The 16,713-nt window shown below is 42.8% G+C and overlaps 1 protein-coding gene across 1 annotated transcript in view; it reads right to left on the minus strand.

The window, feature by feature from the left end:
* Positions 1-1,173: 1,173 nt before the first annotated feature.
* Positions 1,174-16,713, minus strand: part of emc2 (ER membrane protein complex subunit 2) — a gene marked incomplete at its 5' end in the record, with an annotated part of 33,676 nt that continues 18,136 nt past the window's right edge. The window contains 4 exon segments of the mRNA XM_012872969.3: positions 1,174-1,674; positions 8,042-8,146; positions 13,353-13,463; positions 14,146-14,227. Of these exon segments, the coding sequence (XP_012728423.2) occupies positions 1,588-1,674; positions 8,042-8,146; positions 13,353-13,463; positions 14,146-14,227 (385 nt within the window).

Below are 16,713 nucleotides of genomic sequence, written 5' to 3' on the forward strand. Positions count from 1 at the left end.
AGAGATTGGGGCACGAAAGGAAGAAGCACGCTCCCTTGCAGTTTTTTCTTTTAGCCTTAGGGACTTTTTAAAGACCCGTGCCCTGTGATCGAAGAGCACGGGGTGGAACGTACAGCTGCAGAAGGTCGGATAGATAAGAAGAGGCCAGACCATTCTGAGCCTTGTAGGTGAGCAAGACCTTAAAATCAGCTCCAACCTGACAAGGCAACCAGTGAAGGGATGTCAGTACTGGGGTGATGTGCTCGTATTTCCCAGTTTTTGGTCAAGATGCGAGCAGCCGCATTTTGAACCATCTACAGGCCTCTAAAACCTTTCCTTGGTAACCCAAGGAAGAGGAGAGCATTACTATAATCAATGCATGGATTAGAACCTCTGCATTTTCGAGTAACAAGGGGCAGGGCATTCTTGGCTTGCTGCAGTAGTCAGAGGCCAAACTAAAACGTTAACTTTCTGGAAGAGACGGAGCCTCTACAGTTTCAGCTTTTATTACATTTTGGATATCAGAGCATAACATTGTTTTCCAGCGGTCTGTAGGCCTCATACATCCTGAAACAACGCATTGCTGCGGTAGGTAAAGAGCTACTTCAAGGTTGGTTTTAGCCTCGATCAATTTCAATTCAGAATGGAGAACACGTCGATTTGTCAACGTGAACTGGATTATTCGTCGTGGAGATTTTAAATCTAGTTTGTGACCGTTTACATTTTTATTAGATGTGTAATTCATTTAAAAAAAAAAAAAAAAAAAAAAAACACCAACAAAAACACCAAAAAAAAAACCTTTCTTGATTTTTGAATGAGCTCGTGTTTAAGATTTGGTTCTCAGTAGTTCAAAAACCAGAGGTCAATGTATAAAAAAAAAAAAAATGTAGAGGACCTGTGCAGTGTAACAAATCATGAAATGTCACATAAATCAACCTTTTTTTTCCTTTTAAACTTAGATTCTTTTAACCCCTTAAACCAGGAAAGCACTTCCCCATAATCCTTTTCCCCCACACATATCTGGACCAGGAAAATAAACAATTTCAACACTTGTACCCTGTATCCCTGCAGTTGTCAAGGACACCTTTTTTTTTATTTCTTTTCGTTTTCCTGTTCTATTTTGGGAGGAAATTAAACTAACACAAGAAAAACATTCAGGGCTGCTTGCATTTAAGAAGACTCAGATGCAGTTAGTTCTACTTTGAAAAAAAGTTTATTAGTTTAATTTACAGATAATTCTGAAAACAAAAAAAGCCGAGCACACAGAATCATAAATAGCATGTAGTGTGCCGCTCATGTTTTGTTGTCCACCTGTCTCAGTATTGATGTTGATGTTGACTAACGGATAACAGTCCAAAGCTGTTAGAAGCTGGACGGGCTGGGGGCCGCGTGGGCCCAGTCTGGGACTGGTTAACAGCCGGGTAACTATCTACAACTTGGTTTACCGACGGTTCTAAATTATGGAGAGCATCCTCCATAGGCTGTTAAAAATCTAATCATCTAAGACATGGGGGGAAAAAAAGAAGAAAACACTTGAAGATGAATGTCTGGTCAAATTGCAAGGATTTTGGAGCTGCCATGTTTTTCCAACTTAACATGAGGAAATGTCTATGGCATGGTGATCTGCATGGACTCCAGCATCTCCTCCACTGCCTTTATGGAGCATTTGTTGTCCTTGTTCCCACGACCAGCCATCTGTACGACAGTAAAGGAGGGAGAGAGAGAAAAAAAAAAACAGATCAGCCATTTACATTTTTTACTTAAAAAACCCCAACATAATCAGACACACTTTAAAATGCTTCACGGGGCCACTGACAGGCTCTTCCACCCAGCGGTAAGCTTCACCAACTGAGTGAAAACATCCTAGTTTCCGGTTTGAAACCCAAAGAGCTAGAAGCTGAAATGATCAACTAGAGTCACTGGAGTTGGCAAATAGGCCGCGCAAAGTGAAAGATCCCCTCTAAGTTAAACGAATGTTGTTCAAATGTTGTGTAAGCGCCATTTTTTTGACTGAGGATTGCTTGGGGACAGTTTCCAATATTAGTCCACTTCCATGGCCTTTGGTAGAGGAGTACATAACACCCTGACGCCGTTGTCTGTGCCCCGTCCAGACTGTTTCACAGGAAGTGCCGCAAATCATAACCACAAACATGTACAAGACAACTCAAGCGTACGCACACAGGCACACAATCTTTCTAGCCAATTTACTTCTGCAGTTCGCAACGCAGCCTCTTACAAAACCCGTCAGGGAAAGACGACTTCCTTGACTGTAGGCACGGAGCCAGAAATAGAACAGATCTGTCCAATCAAACCTCACAACAGACAGAAAGCACGTCTCAGTGCGATCACTCCCAATAACATGCAGGAGTAAGGTCGGGCCGAGGGCTGCTGTGACTATCCACGCAATCAGTGACGTCGGCCAGAACAATCGATCAATATCATCTTTTAGTGGAACTGCTCTCCTGATTGTTGTGTGTGGGGAGAGTCTCCTGGCTGCAGCCGGCAGCTCTGTCTGAGGTGCTGCTTCAAAACAAACATGGCGGGTGAGGCATCAGAATCACCGTCGAATAAAGCGGATTCTAAAAGTCTGGAGTGACTAAAGAACAGTTGTACTTGAAGTTGGCTGATGATATGCGGAGCTGTGGAGGCAAACAGCAGCAACACAACGAGCGGCCGAAGAGACCAAAGCCGGGGGATACCGATGAGGCCGACATTAAAGACAAAGCCAGTAGATTATTTAGAAGCTGCGGAATGCCGTCTGTGAAGTTTTCTCATCATAAAAAAAAATATGAGCTCCATTTGACGTGTTTTAGTGATGCTGGAGGTGGCACTTTATACAAAATACATTATTGAATGTGTTCATCTCTGTGTTCTTTTGTCTGGGGCAATAAATGCAAGAGTTTGTAGCAAAAACAATGGAAGCAAAAGAAATGAAGTGAATGACCTTGTTGTGGGGTGGGGGTAGGAGGGGCTTAGTCATTTAATCGGATTATTTCAAACTAATCAATAGATCATTCACAAACCAAAGCTGTTCGATGCAGCTTTGTGTGTCCTTGACTAAAATGTACTATAATAAATAGCATGATGCGTAAATTATTTTCAAACACTTTTATGTGGGCCAAACAGGTCTAGAATTTAGTATTAATGTTAAACATGAACCCTTTTCCATGGAGGAGTTTCATCTCACAACCAAACAGATTTGGGACGTGTAGTTGGGGCTCACTCTGATATCCTGACCCATTTCACACGGGTTTATGACTCATCCCGTGCTTAGAGACAGTTTCCCTGAAACCTTAAGGTCCCACATATATCTGTCTGCGCGGAGTCTGCAATTTTTACCCCCGCATACGTGGTTTCACACTATAAACTTCTCGGAGGCAAGAAGTCTTTACATCAAACTGTTTTACATGTGACACCGAGCTTGATACTCTGAGCTGCTCCAAGCAGGCGGTCAGAAGGACGCGCAGCATCACAGTCCCCCTCTGTTCTCACTGACAGGTGGGAGCCTGCTGGAAAAGAAACGGCTCTAGGTACTCAGCTAGGTAATCACACGTTTTACCATCCGTTCCACCGCTTCGTCCCACTGGCAGAAAGTGTGGGAATTGTAGGAATTTGACACAAGAAATGTAGACGACAGTACGCTTGACTATGAAGGGTAAAACATCCGTGGAGAGCCTTTAGATTTCATTGGTTTCCTTCTGTGGAGGATGAAACTTCTACAGGTTTAAAGGATTTAATCTGTTTTAAACCTAGTTATTTGCTAAGTGGTTATTCTTGAGTTGGTCATCAGTTGTGACCTTTAATTCTAACGAAGTTCCAAGCAATTACCAAAGGAATCGACCTCACAAAAAACTAAATCCTTTTGCTGAATTCTCTTGTATAATAAACTCTAATTTTGTTCTTGAAATGTAACAACACCAAACATTTTCTTGATTAGTTAAGTTCCGCAAAAAACCCAGAACATAAATTAGTAGCACAGAATCCTTTTAAATACTCAACCTGAACCCTGATTGGGTGAATCAATGTTAGGCATTGACCGGTTACTCATATCAAGAAAACCTCTGAAGTTTTCCATCAAACTGTTCCTGCGGTTTTAAGTCCTCTTAATGAGACGCCAGAGAGACTGATGGGAGTTTTCTCCGGCTTTATGGAGCGTAAATTAACAGCGGGCTCTTCCCTCTTCCATTGCTCGCTGCACACTGCAGGTGAGCTGGCTGACTACACCGTCCCATCACTTTCAAGGTTTACTCATTGGCTGTAAAAGAGTTTGTGTTGAAACAGTAAAAGCATAAAAGCGTAAACATATGAAACACGTTTTCATACACAGAGAAGCTCGTATCGGCCCATGACTAATGGATGCAGGATAATAACAACGTGCGCTCCATGTCTCCCCTCGACTTCAACCAGTCCAGCCTCCAGGAGCAAAGTTACAAGCAGGTCGTAAGCGTTCTGGTTATGAAGCAGCAGAGGAAAGCCATGCTTATTCTCTTTTTCAATAATAAAAAAAAAAAGCACTGCTTTTATTGAGTTGACACGTTTATTCGTTCCACCTTTGGCATCGCCTCCGAGTCCACAAACAGGAAGTGAGTGTAACCTAAACCTAGCCCATACTGTTATTTCCATGCTAAAACTTTTTCCTTTCCTTTTTTTGCCAAAGTCTAACTTCGACAGGGCAGTTGGCGAAGGTAGGAAATTGACTATGTAATTTCCAAGAGTGACTCACTCTTCTAGATTTATCGTTTGTGTGTGTATGTGTATGTGTGTGTATGTGTGTGAGAGAGACGGTGTAGCTGCAATGATCAGTGCATTTAATTGCTTTGCTGCCTAATGCACCATTAGCCCAGGCCTCTTGGTCAATTATGTGCCCAGCCTGAGGTGAGACCACCACATTAACTCCTGCCCTCCTCTACAACAGAAGGAGCGGACCAGACAACTTCAGATCTATTTGGAGCATCTGATAATAGAGTCATGAGGCAGCGGGAGCCTGTGGTTCGTGACAGAGGAGCTAATCAGGGAATTTGTTTGGAGAGTTAGGGCAGGAGGCCAACCCGTGCAGTGTGGCTTTGACCCCCCCTCCTCCTCACACACACACAAACACACACACACCTTCAAGTCCAGCATCTCCAGGTCCTCTACTTGTCAGCCGGCTGTACTGGGGTAATTGCGTTTTTTTTGAAAACGTGCCAGTCGGCTATGACCTCATGCTGACATCTCCACCCCACCCACACACACACACACACACACACGGAGGTATGACAATCACCAGGTACTGAAGTGTAATAAAACTGGACGACTGACACGAACAACACTTTAAAGGGGCCATCAATCAGCCGGCGCAAGTTCCCGGCAGCTTGCAGCTGTCCGACGGAGGCCCACCTCTCTGCTACCTTAGAAAAGCTCTGGAGTTATTAAACTGGAGGAAGGACACAACCTCGCACCTTGTCGTTTAGCCCGCCCGTCGTGGGGGTGGGAAAAGGTGAACGTGCTGCGAGGCATGATGACTCGTAAGCAACACACACACACAAAAAAAAAAAATTACACTGAAATGTAACTTTTGAAAACTTCAAACAAATCCAGCGGCTTGAGAAAAATACCAGAACGCTTGAACGTTTTTCACATTTCGTGGCATTGCAACCACAGACTTCCTGTATGCAATGCAAGGCGCTGATGAAGGTAGATGATGACCCTTCATCATTGCTACTGTGATGTTCAGCTTTACATCGGCTACAGCAGTGTTTTCCCACTCAGCCGCTAAACCCTTTAAAACGTTGCTTTAAACTTATTGATCGACTGTATTCATTATGCTTTTATCTAAATGTTTGTGCACAGAATGAAGGCTCTGAGCTCAGAGTCATTTTTCTTAATAATAAACAAACGTTAGACACATGCAAGGCTGTTTAGCTCCAAACAGCCGACATCACCAAAGCCAGATGTGCTCCATCTCTGTGGGTAAAGCGTCTCCCAAACACACAAGACAGTAAAGAAAATATTTAAGCAAGGAAACATGTGCTGCCCTACTGGTTATGCTACTGACCAGCTCCGCTGATCACTTTCAGATGGGGTCCTTTTACGGCGCTCTCTTTACAAAAAACCTCTGCTTCACGTCGCCGATGCAGAAAATGAAATCAAATGAACTGAGTGAGAGGCTTTTTAAAATAAGAAGAGGCAATCATATGAAGCAAAGGAGGTGAAATCAACAAGGATGACCAGAAAGTCACCTTTTAAATGCTGGTATTATTGTTACACAAGCTTTTAACATGTGTCCTAGGGATGCTCTACCAAGGATTTAGTCAATCCCTGATCAGTCGTTTAGTGGTAGTCAGCAGTTTATCCAGATTCCCAGCACAATGCTTCACTAGAAGTTCTAAAACAAATCTATGTGCCGTAAAATAAGAGACTGCGTTTCCTCCGGATCACAGTGTGTCGTCAGAAAGTGGAGTCATCTCCAGCCTGAAATGACTCCGCGCCCCGCTGCAGCTGCTGTTTTTACGCCGTAAAGCTTTGCTGTAGTTCCAGCCTAACGTTAGCAGGTTTCCTCGCCGTTTTGATGACTCATTAAAAACACAGTTCTAGTTAATCGTGCGCAGACAAAAAACTGGACAGAAAGGTTTTTCTTCTGCTTCAGAAGCTGCTTTATTTTGCAGACGGGTTCTGTACAGCTCTCCGTCCCACCGTCCTGCGGGGCAGGTACCTGACGAAGGCAGAACATATTTCTTACACGGGTTTTGTGTGAAGCACAGTTATCCATCCGTTTTCTATTACTGCTCATCCGTACAGGGTCCAGCAGTGAATGGATGAGAGGCGGGGTACAACCAGGACAGATCCGTTATTATTAGTTTAAATATTTATCAGTACGGTGGAGAAGCTCAGCTGTTGCATATGACACGGCCACCATTGCTGATACATGAACCGGTGGAATAATGATAAACAGGAGCGTTTTCATTGCCTCTGTAAATCTGATTTATCAGCTGTAATATTTTCTAATTACACTCAGCAAAGTAAAAAGAAAGGTTTCGTATTCTGTATTTTCATGATGTAGTTTTTGCAGGACTTCTGCTGAACCCTTTTCCCCTTTATTTTTTATAATAATAACTAACATTGTCTTTGATAAAAGCAAAAGGGAAATAGCAGAAGTTCTCCATTCATCAAAAATTATTTCATGCTTTCTGGGTTTCTGGAGAGATTATGACAGCCCTTTCTGACTGGCATCGCATTCAGAAACTGGCACACTTCATCTTTCTTTTACGGCAACTCACAAACGCTCAGTCATTTACTCTTTTCAATGAGGCGGACCCAATTGGTTTGACACGTCTTATCTATTAAGGTCATAATCTTTGTAGTTTACCTGCAACACACCCACTTATTGTACCCACATTTGTTTCTGTCCATGCAATTTAGTGCTCCTCATCTTTGAAGATCTGGCTCTGAATACACAAACCTTTACTTTTAAAGTCTCAAAAGAAATCTATGAACTTCCCTGCTATTGTCACCACTGGTTTACTGGGTTTCATGTTCACCAGTGCGTGCTGCATGAACTAACAAAAGGCAGAAAGTTAGTTCTGGGATCTGGTTTACACACAATATGTGAAAAACTCAAGTCAGAAAAAATGAAACTTAGCCTAAGATGTCTGAAAATGTTTCAGTTCCGTTTAATTATCTGCTAAGGTCCGATTGCAGCTATATGAGAAGCTCATCTCTGAAGGTAACTATAATTATGCGTTTCTTTGAAGACGCTGCAACCTTAACTTAATACAAAAAGACTAAATGTGCCTTGACGTGAAAGCCACAAGGGTTGGTATAACGGTACTGCAAGTGAAAGCCAGGAAAGCAGACTGTGCCTTTCGGGGTCCTTTAGCGTGAGTGCCTTTCCAAATTGATGCAAATAAAGAGGTTTTTAGGATGACTGGATATTGTGCACAAACATCCGAAGAAAGTTAAAATGCAACAGATGAGTCTGGGGTTTCTGGGGACTGAAAGAGTCATGTGGAAAATATGTTTGTTTTTTTAGTAGCCGATAAAAAAAATGGAAGGAACTGTCCAGGTAAGACATCTCAATACTCACCTTGTAGGCTCTATTGATCTGAGCGGCAGCCCAGGCAGCATATTTGATATTGTCCTTCTTCACCTTGGCACTGACTTTGGGACTGGCAGCGATGTGACTTGCAGACTGCAGGAAAAAAAAAGCAGAAAACAGGAGGAAGACGTGAAGGAGAGAACAGGGGAAGAAGTGTTCTTGTATCAAAACTTGGTGAAACAGCAATAAAAACGTAATTGAGATGAATGTGCAACCACGCTTACCATCCACCACTCCACTAGTCATTGTGGCAGAATGAAGAGAAAAAACAGACCTTGGCCTGATGACACAGGGGAAATCATTTATGGGGAGGAAAAAGTGAGCGCTTTAATGCTTCATACGTAAATTGTCACTTAACAGGGCCTAATTTCTCCAACACCATTGATGCTTGGTGATGAAAGGACCTCGCATGTCTAAAAAGAAAAAAAAAAAACTAAGCCCAGCACGCTGTGAGCGCAGTGCCTTGTGAATCACAGTCTGTGCCTCGACAGCTCCCCTCTGGACCACAAATCCCATGTCTTTCCCATGTTCCTGCCATCATCTCCACACAGCAAACCCCAGAAGGCTTACGCGGCCGGCGCTTCAAAGCTCTCTCTTGCAGTGTGCTGAAACTTTAACTACATACCAATCAACCTGGCCCTGTTGTTTGGAGGAGGAAAAAAAATGGTTTGGCTTCTGTATTTTTTAGTATGCACTTTCTTTGTTTCTATTTTTCAACTCAAGAGAAACCTCAGTTTGGATGATGTCAACCCTGACAGGCTATCCCTGAATAACACCATTATGGAGGGGAATCCCCGTGCATTTGTTGTCAGTAACTGAACCACAACCCGACTGTGGTCAGTGCTGCCAAGGCCACTGTCACACTGACTCACAGGGTCGGAGATGGTGAAAGTGTTCTGCCCTTTCGCTGAACTGCCTGCACCTGTCGAGATTGCAGTTTGCAGATTTGAGAATATGAATATCTCCAGCCAGGCCAGCCAGACTGATACGCCGTATACGTGGTGTATCAGTCTGGAGCTGGTAGGGCCCGATTTCAAAGGCGGGACTAACAGGGTCAGCGTTGACAGGATAGAACCAATCGGGTAACTAATGATGTGAAGGAAAAAACTCCAAGTGACGGGCTATGTTTTCATAATTTGTCATGCCATCGAGCAAACTCTCCACTGAACCATTTTTGCTGCCTTTGTCTAAAAAATTTGGGGATACACGATGTACTCACATGTACTTTCTTTATTTTCCAAGGCACAAAGAAACAAAGATATCTGCATGTATCTTGATTGCTAAGGTTACAGAAAAGCGCTGCTGCATTATGGGTAACTCTGAGCGTGATGCACTGTAAAGTCCTGCCTACCGCACTGTGATTGGTCCGGTGTGTTTTAGATAGCCAGGGCAGCAACACAAAAACACACTATTGTATAAGTATAATGCATTTAGACTCTTTAACTACAACTGAGTTATTTTGATGACAAAACAGGAAACCTCAGCCAGAATCTATTTTTCTTTTGTTAAAGGTATACTATGCAACCGGGGTTGATTTTCCAGTGAGGCTCCCCCCAGAGGGCGAAAGTAAAAGTGCACTGTCATAAAGTAATAATAATAATAAATAATAATAATAATAATAATAATAATAATAAAACTCGATATGCTTGCATGTTTATTTGACGTTAACACGCGGTTCTTTGTTGTTGCTTTTGCACGTGCATATAGTGAATGGCAGGGCAAAAACACATGGAGTTCTTGCCCTAAAGCAAGACTGACTCTTGCGGTCTTGCACGAGACTTCTTAGCCTGTGGGTGCGGGCCGAGGGCTCCTGCAATAGCGTACCGCAGGTGAGCTATTTTTAGAAACGTAATGTCGCGATGACGTCACATCACGTGGCACGCAGTAGGGCAAGCTTGTATAGTCCGCCGCTGTGTCGCTGTAAAAGAGACGTGCGTTACCCTTGGTTTTACTCGGTAAACGACTGCTTTTTCCAAATCTAAGACCATGGTTTTTAAACATTGTTGATATGGAACGTGCAACAGCGACTCGAGGTACGCTGATCGGCCGCATATGAAGGATGTTTTCTTCAAGACTGCCAAGGAGAAATGTGTGTGCTGGGTACACCGGTGCGGTCGGCCTACACAACAGTTCAACCCGTAAAAAGTTACCAAATTCACCTACATATGTAGCAAGCATTTTGTCGGAGGAAAGGGCCCAACCGAAGAACATCCTGACCCAATTCCAGCGACATCAAGTAGTGAACAGGTAAGAATATTTTGGTGGCCGACATGTTAATAATGTTATATATGCTATATATGCTACCATGATAGCATATAGGCTATCATGGTAGCAGGCGCTAACATGATACCCTGCTACCAGGATAGCTTAGTCAAAAACATTTCAAATAAGACAAACATTAAACATATACCGAATCCTGGACAATGATTACAAACAAAAAAAACGGCCGATGACGCCATGACCGCCGCGCAGAGAAAAAAAAAAAAAAAAAAAAAAGCTTACCGTTCGATCAAGTCGGCCCGTTTTCCGGTTTTTTAAGCCCTCGACACTCAAGCCATCGTTTGAGCTGAAGGTTGGTGTGTTCTTCAACAGTGCGACCAGTAAACCGTGCGCCTGGAACATTGTCTTAGGAAAGTTTAACGGCTGCAAAGTCGGTCATATCGGTGGTTCTGTTGTGCGTGTAATAGCTGGTTGCTACGGGCGTTCTGTACCTGTCTGCCCTACCTAAGCGGCAAAAGGGGCGTTGCTCTTGAGGCGGTGACGTCACGTGCGCGGTACGCTATTGCTAGTGCGGTATTTCCTCCACAGACCACCAGGGCGGCCGAGAAAACCTTTGTTCGACCTGAAATGACTAATTTAATCATCCAAAACGGAATGGAGCACATTAATTAACTGAAAAATGTTGCATGGTATGCCTTTAAAAACCTTGTTGAGATGGAAATTATTTATTTATTTTCTCATTATATGGGGTCTAAGTCTGTTATGAATCCAAAGCAGAAAGGCATTAACACTCTTCATTTGTTTAATTCTTGAAAGTCATATTGTTATCGCAACATTCACCAATTAATGTTACATTCTGCATGTTTTCCTATTGTGCAGCCCTACAAAGAAACACTTTTCATTGTGGAAGTCATCACTGAGTGAAGAAGACTCCCTTAGCTACGCTGTATAACCTAAAGCATTCGCTTGTCTGCATTGACAAACATGTCCTTGAGTGAGTTTTTCCCTCTTAATCCGTTGTTTACTCTAACAGCTGCCCACTCTAGGCTCTAACTGTTTCAACGAGGCTTTCCACAAGGTTCAGGAGTGTGTTTCAGTGCTTTTGTCCACAGTCAAACACTGGGGTTGGAGAACAAGGTCTAGTTGGCAGTCTCCACTTTAATTCTGCCAAAGATGTGGTACCAGGTGAGGTCAGGACTTTGTGCCGGTCAATCAAGCTCTTCCATACCAAACTCGGTCACTGATGTCGGTATTGACTCTAATTTGTGGACTGATGTGGAAGAAGACTGGGTGATCCCCACGACGTTCCAGAAAAGTCATCAGCATAAAATTGTCCAAAATATCTGTGTTTGCTGAAGCATTGAGAATTTCTTTCACTAGAACTAAGGGACATAACCCCAAATGATCCCCAATGTGCTGAAGTTTATGCTGCACACAGTGCAGGCAGGGCTATCCAGGGGCCTTGAAGAAACAACATCCTGGGTTTTAAAACCAGCCTTGGATCTTTCCATGTTCTTCCGCTGTGTGCGTTCCCTCTGGGTACTCTGGATTCCTCCCAGTGCTAAAAAATGACTCTTAGGTCAACTGTTTACGTGAAATGTCCCCTAGATATGTGTCTGTGTGCAGAGTTGTTTATCCTGAGTGTGTCGGTGTTGCCCTGTGATAGACTGGAGATCTGTCCTGTGAGTACCCTGCCTATCGGCCACTGATCGCTGGAAATAGGCACCAGCCCTGCCCACGACCCTGCACGGATAAACGGGTATTGACAATGGGTCGATGGATGCAAACTGCGGTCAGGTAAGTGCTTTTCTCCTGGCAACTGCCAAACCCAAACTGGTCCATTGGATTTCTAAACAGAGAGGAACGATCTTTCACTGCAGACTGCATGTCAGCGAGAGGCAGAGTGCTTTAGTAGTGTTGTAAGGCCTGGAAGTAGCTGCTCACCCATTAAAAAAAAAAAAACCTTTCCTGTAAAATCTCACTGTTCCTGAGCTAATCTGAAGGCCACATGAAGTTTCGAAGTTAGTAGCTTTTGACTCTGCAAAAAGATAATTCTACACACTATACATCTTCTCATCCTTTGTTCTTTTACTTGACCTAGGTGGCTTATTTGCTGCAGTTCCTAGTCGCTTCCACTTTGTTATATTTTCACTAGCAGTTGACTGACATATTGAAGGGCAAGGACATTTCAGGACCACAGTACCACACTGGAGTTCACCCACCTCAGGAGGGTGACCATTTCTTTCTTGTCAAACGTTAGTAAAAGGCTGAACCCCAGATGCTTTAATTCTGACGGTTAATCCAGCCAAGATTCCCATGTGGCCCGTCAGACCTTAACAAACCACCGACCGCTGCACTGCTTTGGGTCGTTAACATGACTAGCTTGAGCGCAACACAGACAAATGTCTTGGAATAGAACGTGTCCTTCTCATGGACCTGCCGCCACCACCTCTGCGAGGTTTCACAAGATGTGGGCTGCAGGAGAAACCCGGGGTAGAAAAGTGAAAAAAAAAACACTAGAGCTCTCTTTGAGAGGCCTGCTTCCCTTCTGCACCTTTTATTCCCTGCATGTTTGTGTTTTATGTCATGTCTCCCTTACATGCATTTCCCTGGCAATAGCTGACAACATCCTGTTTAAACAAATGAGCCGATGGAAGGCAGCTTCGGCCTGGGCTGCAATCAAATCAGCCCTTGATTGGATAATTTGCCAAAGACAAAATACCTTCTGAGGGCGGTCTGTTCTCTGCGATATTTTTTTTTTTTTTTACTTTGTCAGTAGTTTATCTAAATAGAACATAAAGCATCACCAACGCCAGATTTTGGTTAAATAAAGCCTTTGCGAAGGGGGAGACTTTTCCAAAGCTGGGGTTCATTGTCTGAGTCAGCAGCGAGCTGACCTGTCTGAGAGCCCCTTCTGTTTCCCCCCACAAAAACACACACACGGTCTTACTTAACTCTCACTGTGGCCAACCTTAACCTTGACAAACCGCAGGGTTACAAAAATGGTTCGGCTGTTCTTTTTTTCCCCCCCTTTTCTCTCCTTGTATTGCTTCTTTCTTTAAAGTAAGGCAGTACTCACCATATACAGACCAAACAAGGCCCTCATGTTCCGGTTGTTTAACCTCAGCGCCTGGGCAAAATATTTTCTGGCCAGCTCCAGGTTTTCCATCCCCCCCTGAGTGTACTTCACCTGTGAGAGGAGGCATTAATAAAGGCTCCGATAAAAGGGCAGCTCAAGCAATGACACCATGACATCTGAACAAGCAATAAATGAGCACCTTAAGTAAACACGACTGCTTTCAGTCTACAGTATATAATGACATGAAGTGGTCCTGCTTCTTAAAAGCACCATCATTCAGGTTTAACTTTCATGCCATAGTTGCCCTTAAAGGGATAGTTAGAGATTTTGAAGTGAGGTTTGGTTAAGAGGTTATAAGCAGGTATTATCTTACTTGCAGTAAGTTTCTCTGTGTCTTTATTTAGTATAAATCTTGATTAGTTAGACTGAAGCTATAAACAGTAGTCTAAGAGGAGCTATGACCAAAGCAGACTTGAACTGGCCAAAAATCAACTTCCTCACAAATGTTACAATGGTTTGAACGCAACTTTAAGAATCCATAAACCACTGGCAGTTGTGCACTGGATGTTTTATTTTTTACAATGAAGATTTAGACAGAAAAAGGGAGGAGGCAGCGTGCCATAAATGATCTTTTGCTTAGGCCCATATCAGACAAGCTGTTAGCTTCAGGCTCTGGGACCAATTGATTCAGATGCAATGAAAATACCATTAGAGTATATTTATTGTTTAGAACATTTTAACAGAACCTCACTTGTTAGAGTCTGCCTGGCCCCAAGTTTGATGATGAACTCACCTCGGCGTACTGTTCACAGTACAAGTGATTGTGAGGGTTGGTCATCATCAACTCCTCCAGACAAAACGCAGCTTTTCCATAGCTGTGGAAATGACAAGGCAGAAAGTAAGTCGATACATACGGCTCAGATGTGTCATCCTCTGGTTTACGCAACCTTGAAGCACATTTAAAATTCCATACGTTTAAGGATTTAAATCTTAATAGCCATTACAGGAGATTTAAATCTATTTACAAGCAGCAGACATACAACGTATTTACAGCGTCATGGCAGAGGGTGATCAGGCTTTTCCTTTCTCAGCTATCTCCTCTGATGATTTTCTCTCCCTTGACAACACTTGGGATCAATCTTATGTCTGTTTAGTTTTTGTGCTTCTCTTTGATGCCATTAGCTACCTTGGTGAGGTCAGCATCACAGGAATAGCAGACACACTTGGTCTAATGACAAACTCCAATCTACCCCAATTTCTACTACAGGTATAAAGTTTTCTTTTCAAAAAAGTGAGTTGGGCTGATTAGAGATGCACTGAGAAGTCAGCTTTTGACCGGAATCACCATTTTTAACTGGACTGGAGCTGACCAATGACAGCACTCTGAAAAAAGAACTGAAAAAAGAAAACTCAAACTTAGCCGTTGGATAAAGCACAGAAATGTTAAGAGGAGGAAACTCCTGTGACATGCAGAGACATCTCTGTGCTGCACTCAGGTTTTAACAGAGCAAGAGAGAGCAAGATTTTCCACAGAGACCAGGAAGGCTGAACACAGTAGAGCTGCATTTTATCCCATTGACCTTTCAAACTCAATCTGTGCTGAAATGTATTGGATTCTGAAATGTTTGCAGGTTCTTGGAATGCTCAGTTAAGATCGTTATTCTCTAGAACGGGTTACCAAAGAGCGGGTCGGAACGCCTCGAGGGGACTCAAGATAATTCAAATGATGATCCAAATTCCTGACTTTGCAATGTCAAAGATATACTTGTTTTAATGTAGTAAATGTATGCCTTTGGTCATGATAAAATATTTTTTCTACAACATTTGAGACCATTCAATATCAGAAAAAAGCCCAGTTTATTCACATAAATATGTTAACTTAATCTCAAAATTTTATTGTTTCTTTCGTGGGAATTTATTCCTCTGTGCCCATTTCTATAATTTGTTTTAGTCAGCAACGGCCATAATACGTTCTTTTCCTTCTTTTGTAAATTACGAGAATTACCAGACTAAAGTTGTAAAATAATCATTCTAAAGTCCTGATACTACTAATAATTTGATGCTGATTTGCTAAAAATCTTAAGTATTTCCACATTTGTGAAACCAATACCAAAGTATTACTTCACAATATTCCTCATTTTAACAAAGGAGGAGACATCGGTTTTTGGAGTCCTCATAAAATTACTACTTTATTCTAATAATTTTATGACACCGCCACCAACCCCCAACCTGCCAAAAGGGGGTCACTGGTCTCCAGCACTGTTATTTTGCAGGCTGAAAAGTTTGGGACCACCTGCTTTAGAATACACACACAGATACTGCTGTTTTGGTAATGCTAACTTTGCCAATTGCTAATATGTGAGTCCATTTGGCTGCTCCTTTAGTCAGGGATCGACACAGCAAATCATTACAACTTGCACACGCCGGATGCCCTTCCTGATGCAACTGGGATTCAAACCCCATATCAAAGATGCGGACGTAGCCCTCTCTCAGACATGCAGGCCAAAGTCTCCTCTGATCCTAATGAAAACAGCTGACCGCTCAGAGGACAGCTTGAAAAACTATTCTTAGGGATGTTCTTCATTTTATATCATAGTTCCTAAAGCAAAATAGGTAGCAGCAGATCAAAGATTTACAAAATCAAGGATAGTAAATCGGCCTTAAAATTCTGATAATGCGTCTCTTGTGTTCGTTGAAAATGAATAACTGAAAAGATGAATACGTCTGTGCGGTTAACAAATTACAGGCAAGCTTTAGGTGACCCACAAGAAAAAAACAGACAAGCGCAGCTTTTCTATGAAAGCATTTACAATCAAACTTCAATATATTTCACAAGCTGATTTTCCTCTTTTCTTCATAAATTCCACTTCACAGAACTTCAAATGACTTTCAACTAATGCCTTCTATCAAATATCTTACACTGTTTTTGAACAATAAGGAGATGATGGGATATGAAGGGAGCCGTGACTCAAACGCTAAACGAAGGAACATGAAGATCTTCTCCGCCTACTTAACATCTTCCCTTGTAACCAGTTGAAAGATTAGCAGGGTAACCAGGGAAGGAAGGCTGGGACACAGAAAGAAATAAACATTGGGAAGGAGTTGAGTGGAAGGGGAGATCAGAGGGCTTCAAGGGTTGAGGGGCTGCTTACAATTACCACTTCCTTTCCGTAAAGACTTTCAGATGTGCTTGTGCAGAGGCCGTGGCTTGCATCAGAGCTCACCCCGTCAGCCATCAAGCAGAATCTTGCACCGCATCCAGAACCCTAACCCCCTGTACTCCTCCTCTAAGCCACCTAAACTCCACCATTACCAACCTGCTCCCTAAAATAGCTTCCTAAACTAACTCCTAACCAGGCAG

This window comes from Fundulus heteroclitus, chromosome 3 (genome assembly GCF_011125445.2).
Source record: "Fundulus heteroclitus isolate FHET01 chromosome 3, MU-UCD_Fhet_4.1, whole genome shotgun sequence".
In the NCBI taxonomy this organism is placed as follows: Eukaryota; Metazoa; Chordata; class Actinopteri; order Cyprinodontiformes; family Fundulidae; genus Fundulus; species Fundulus heteroclitus.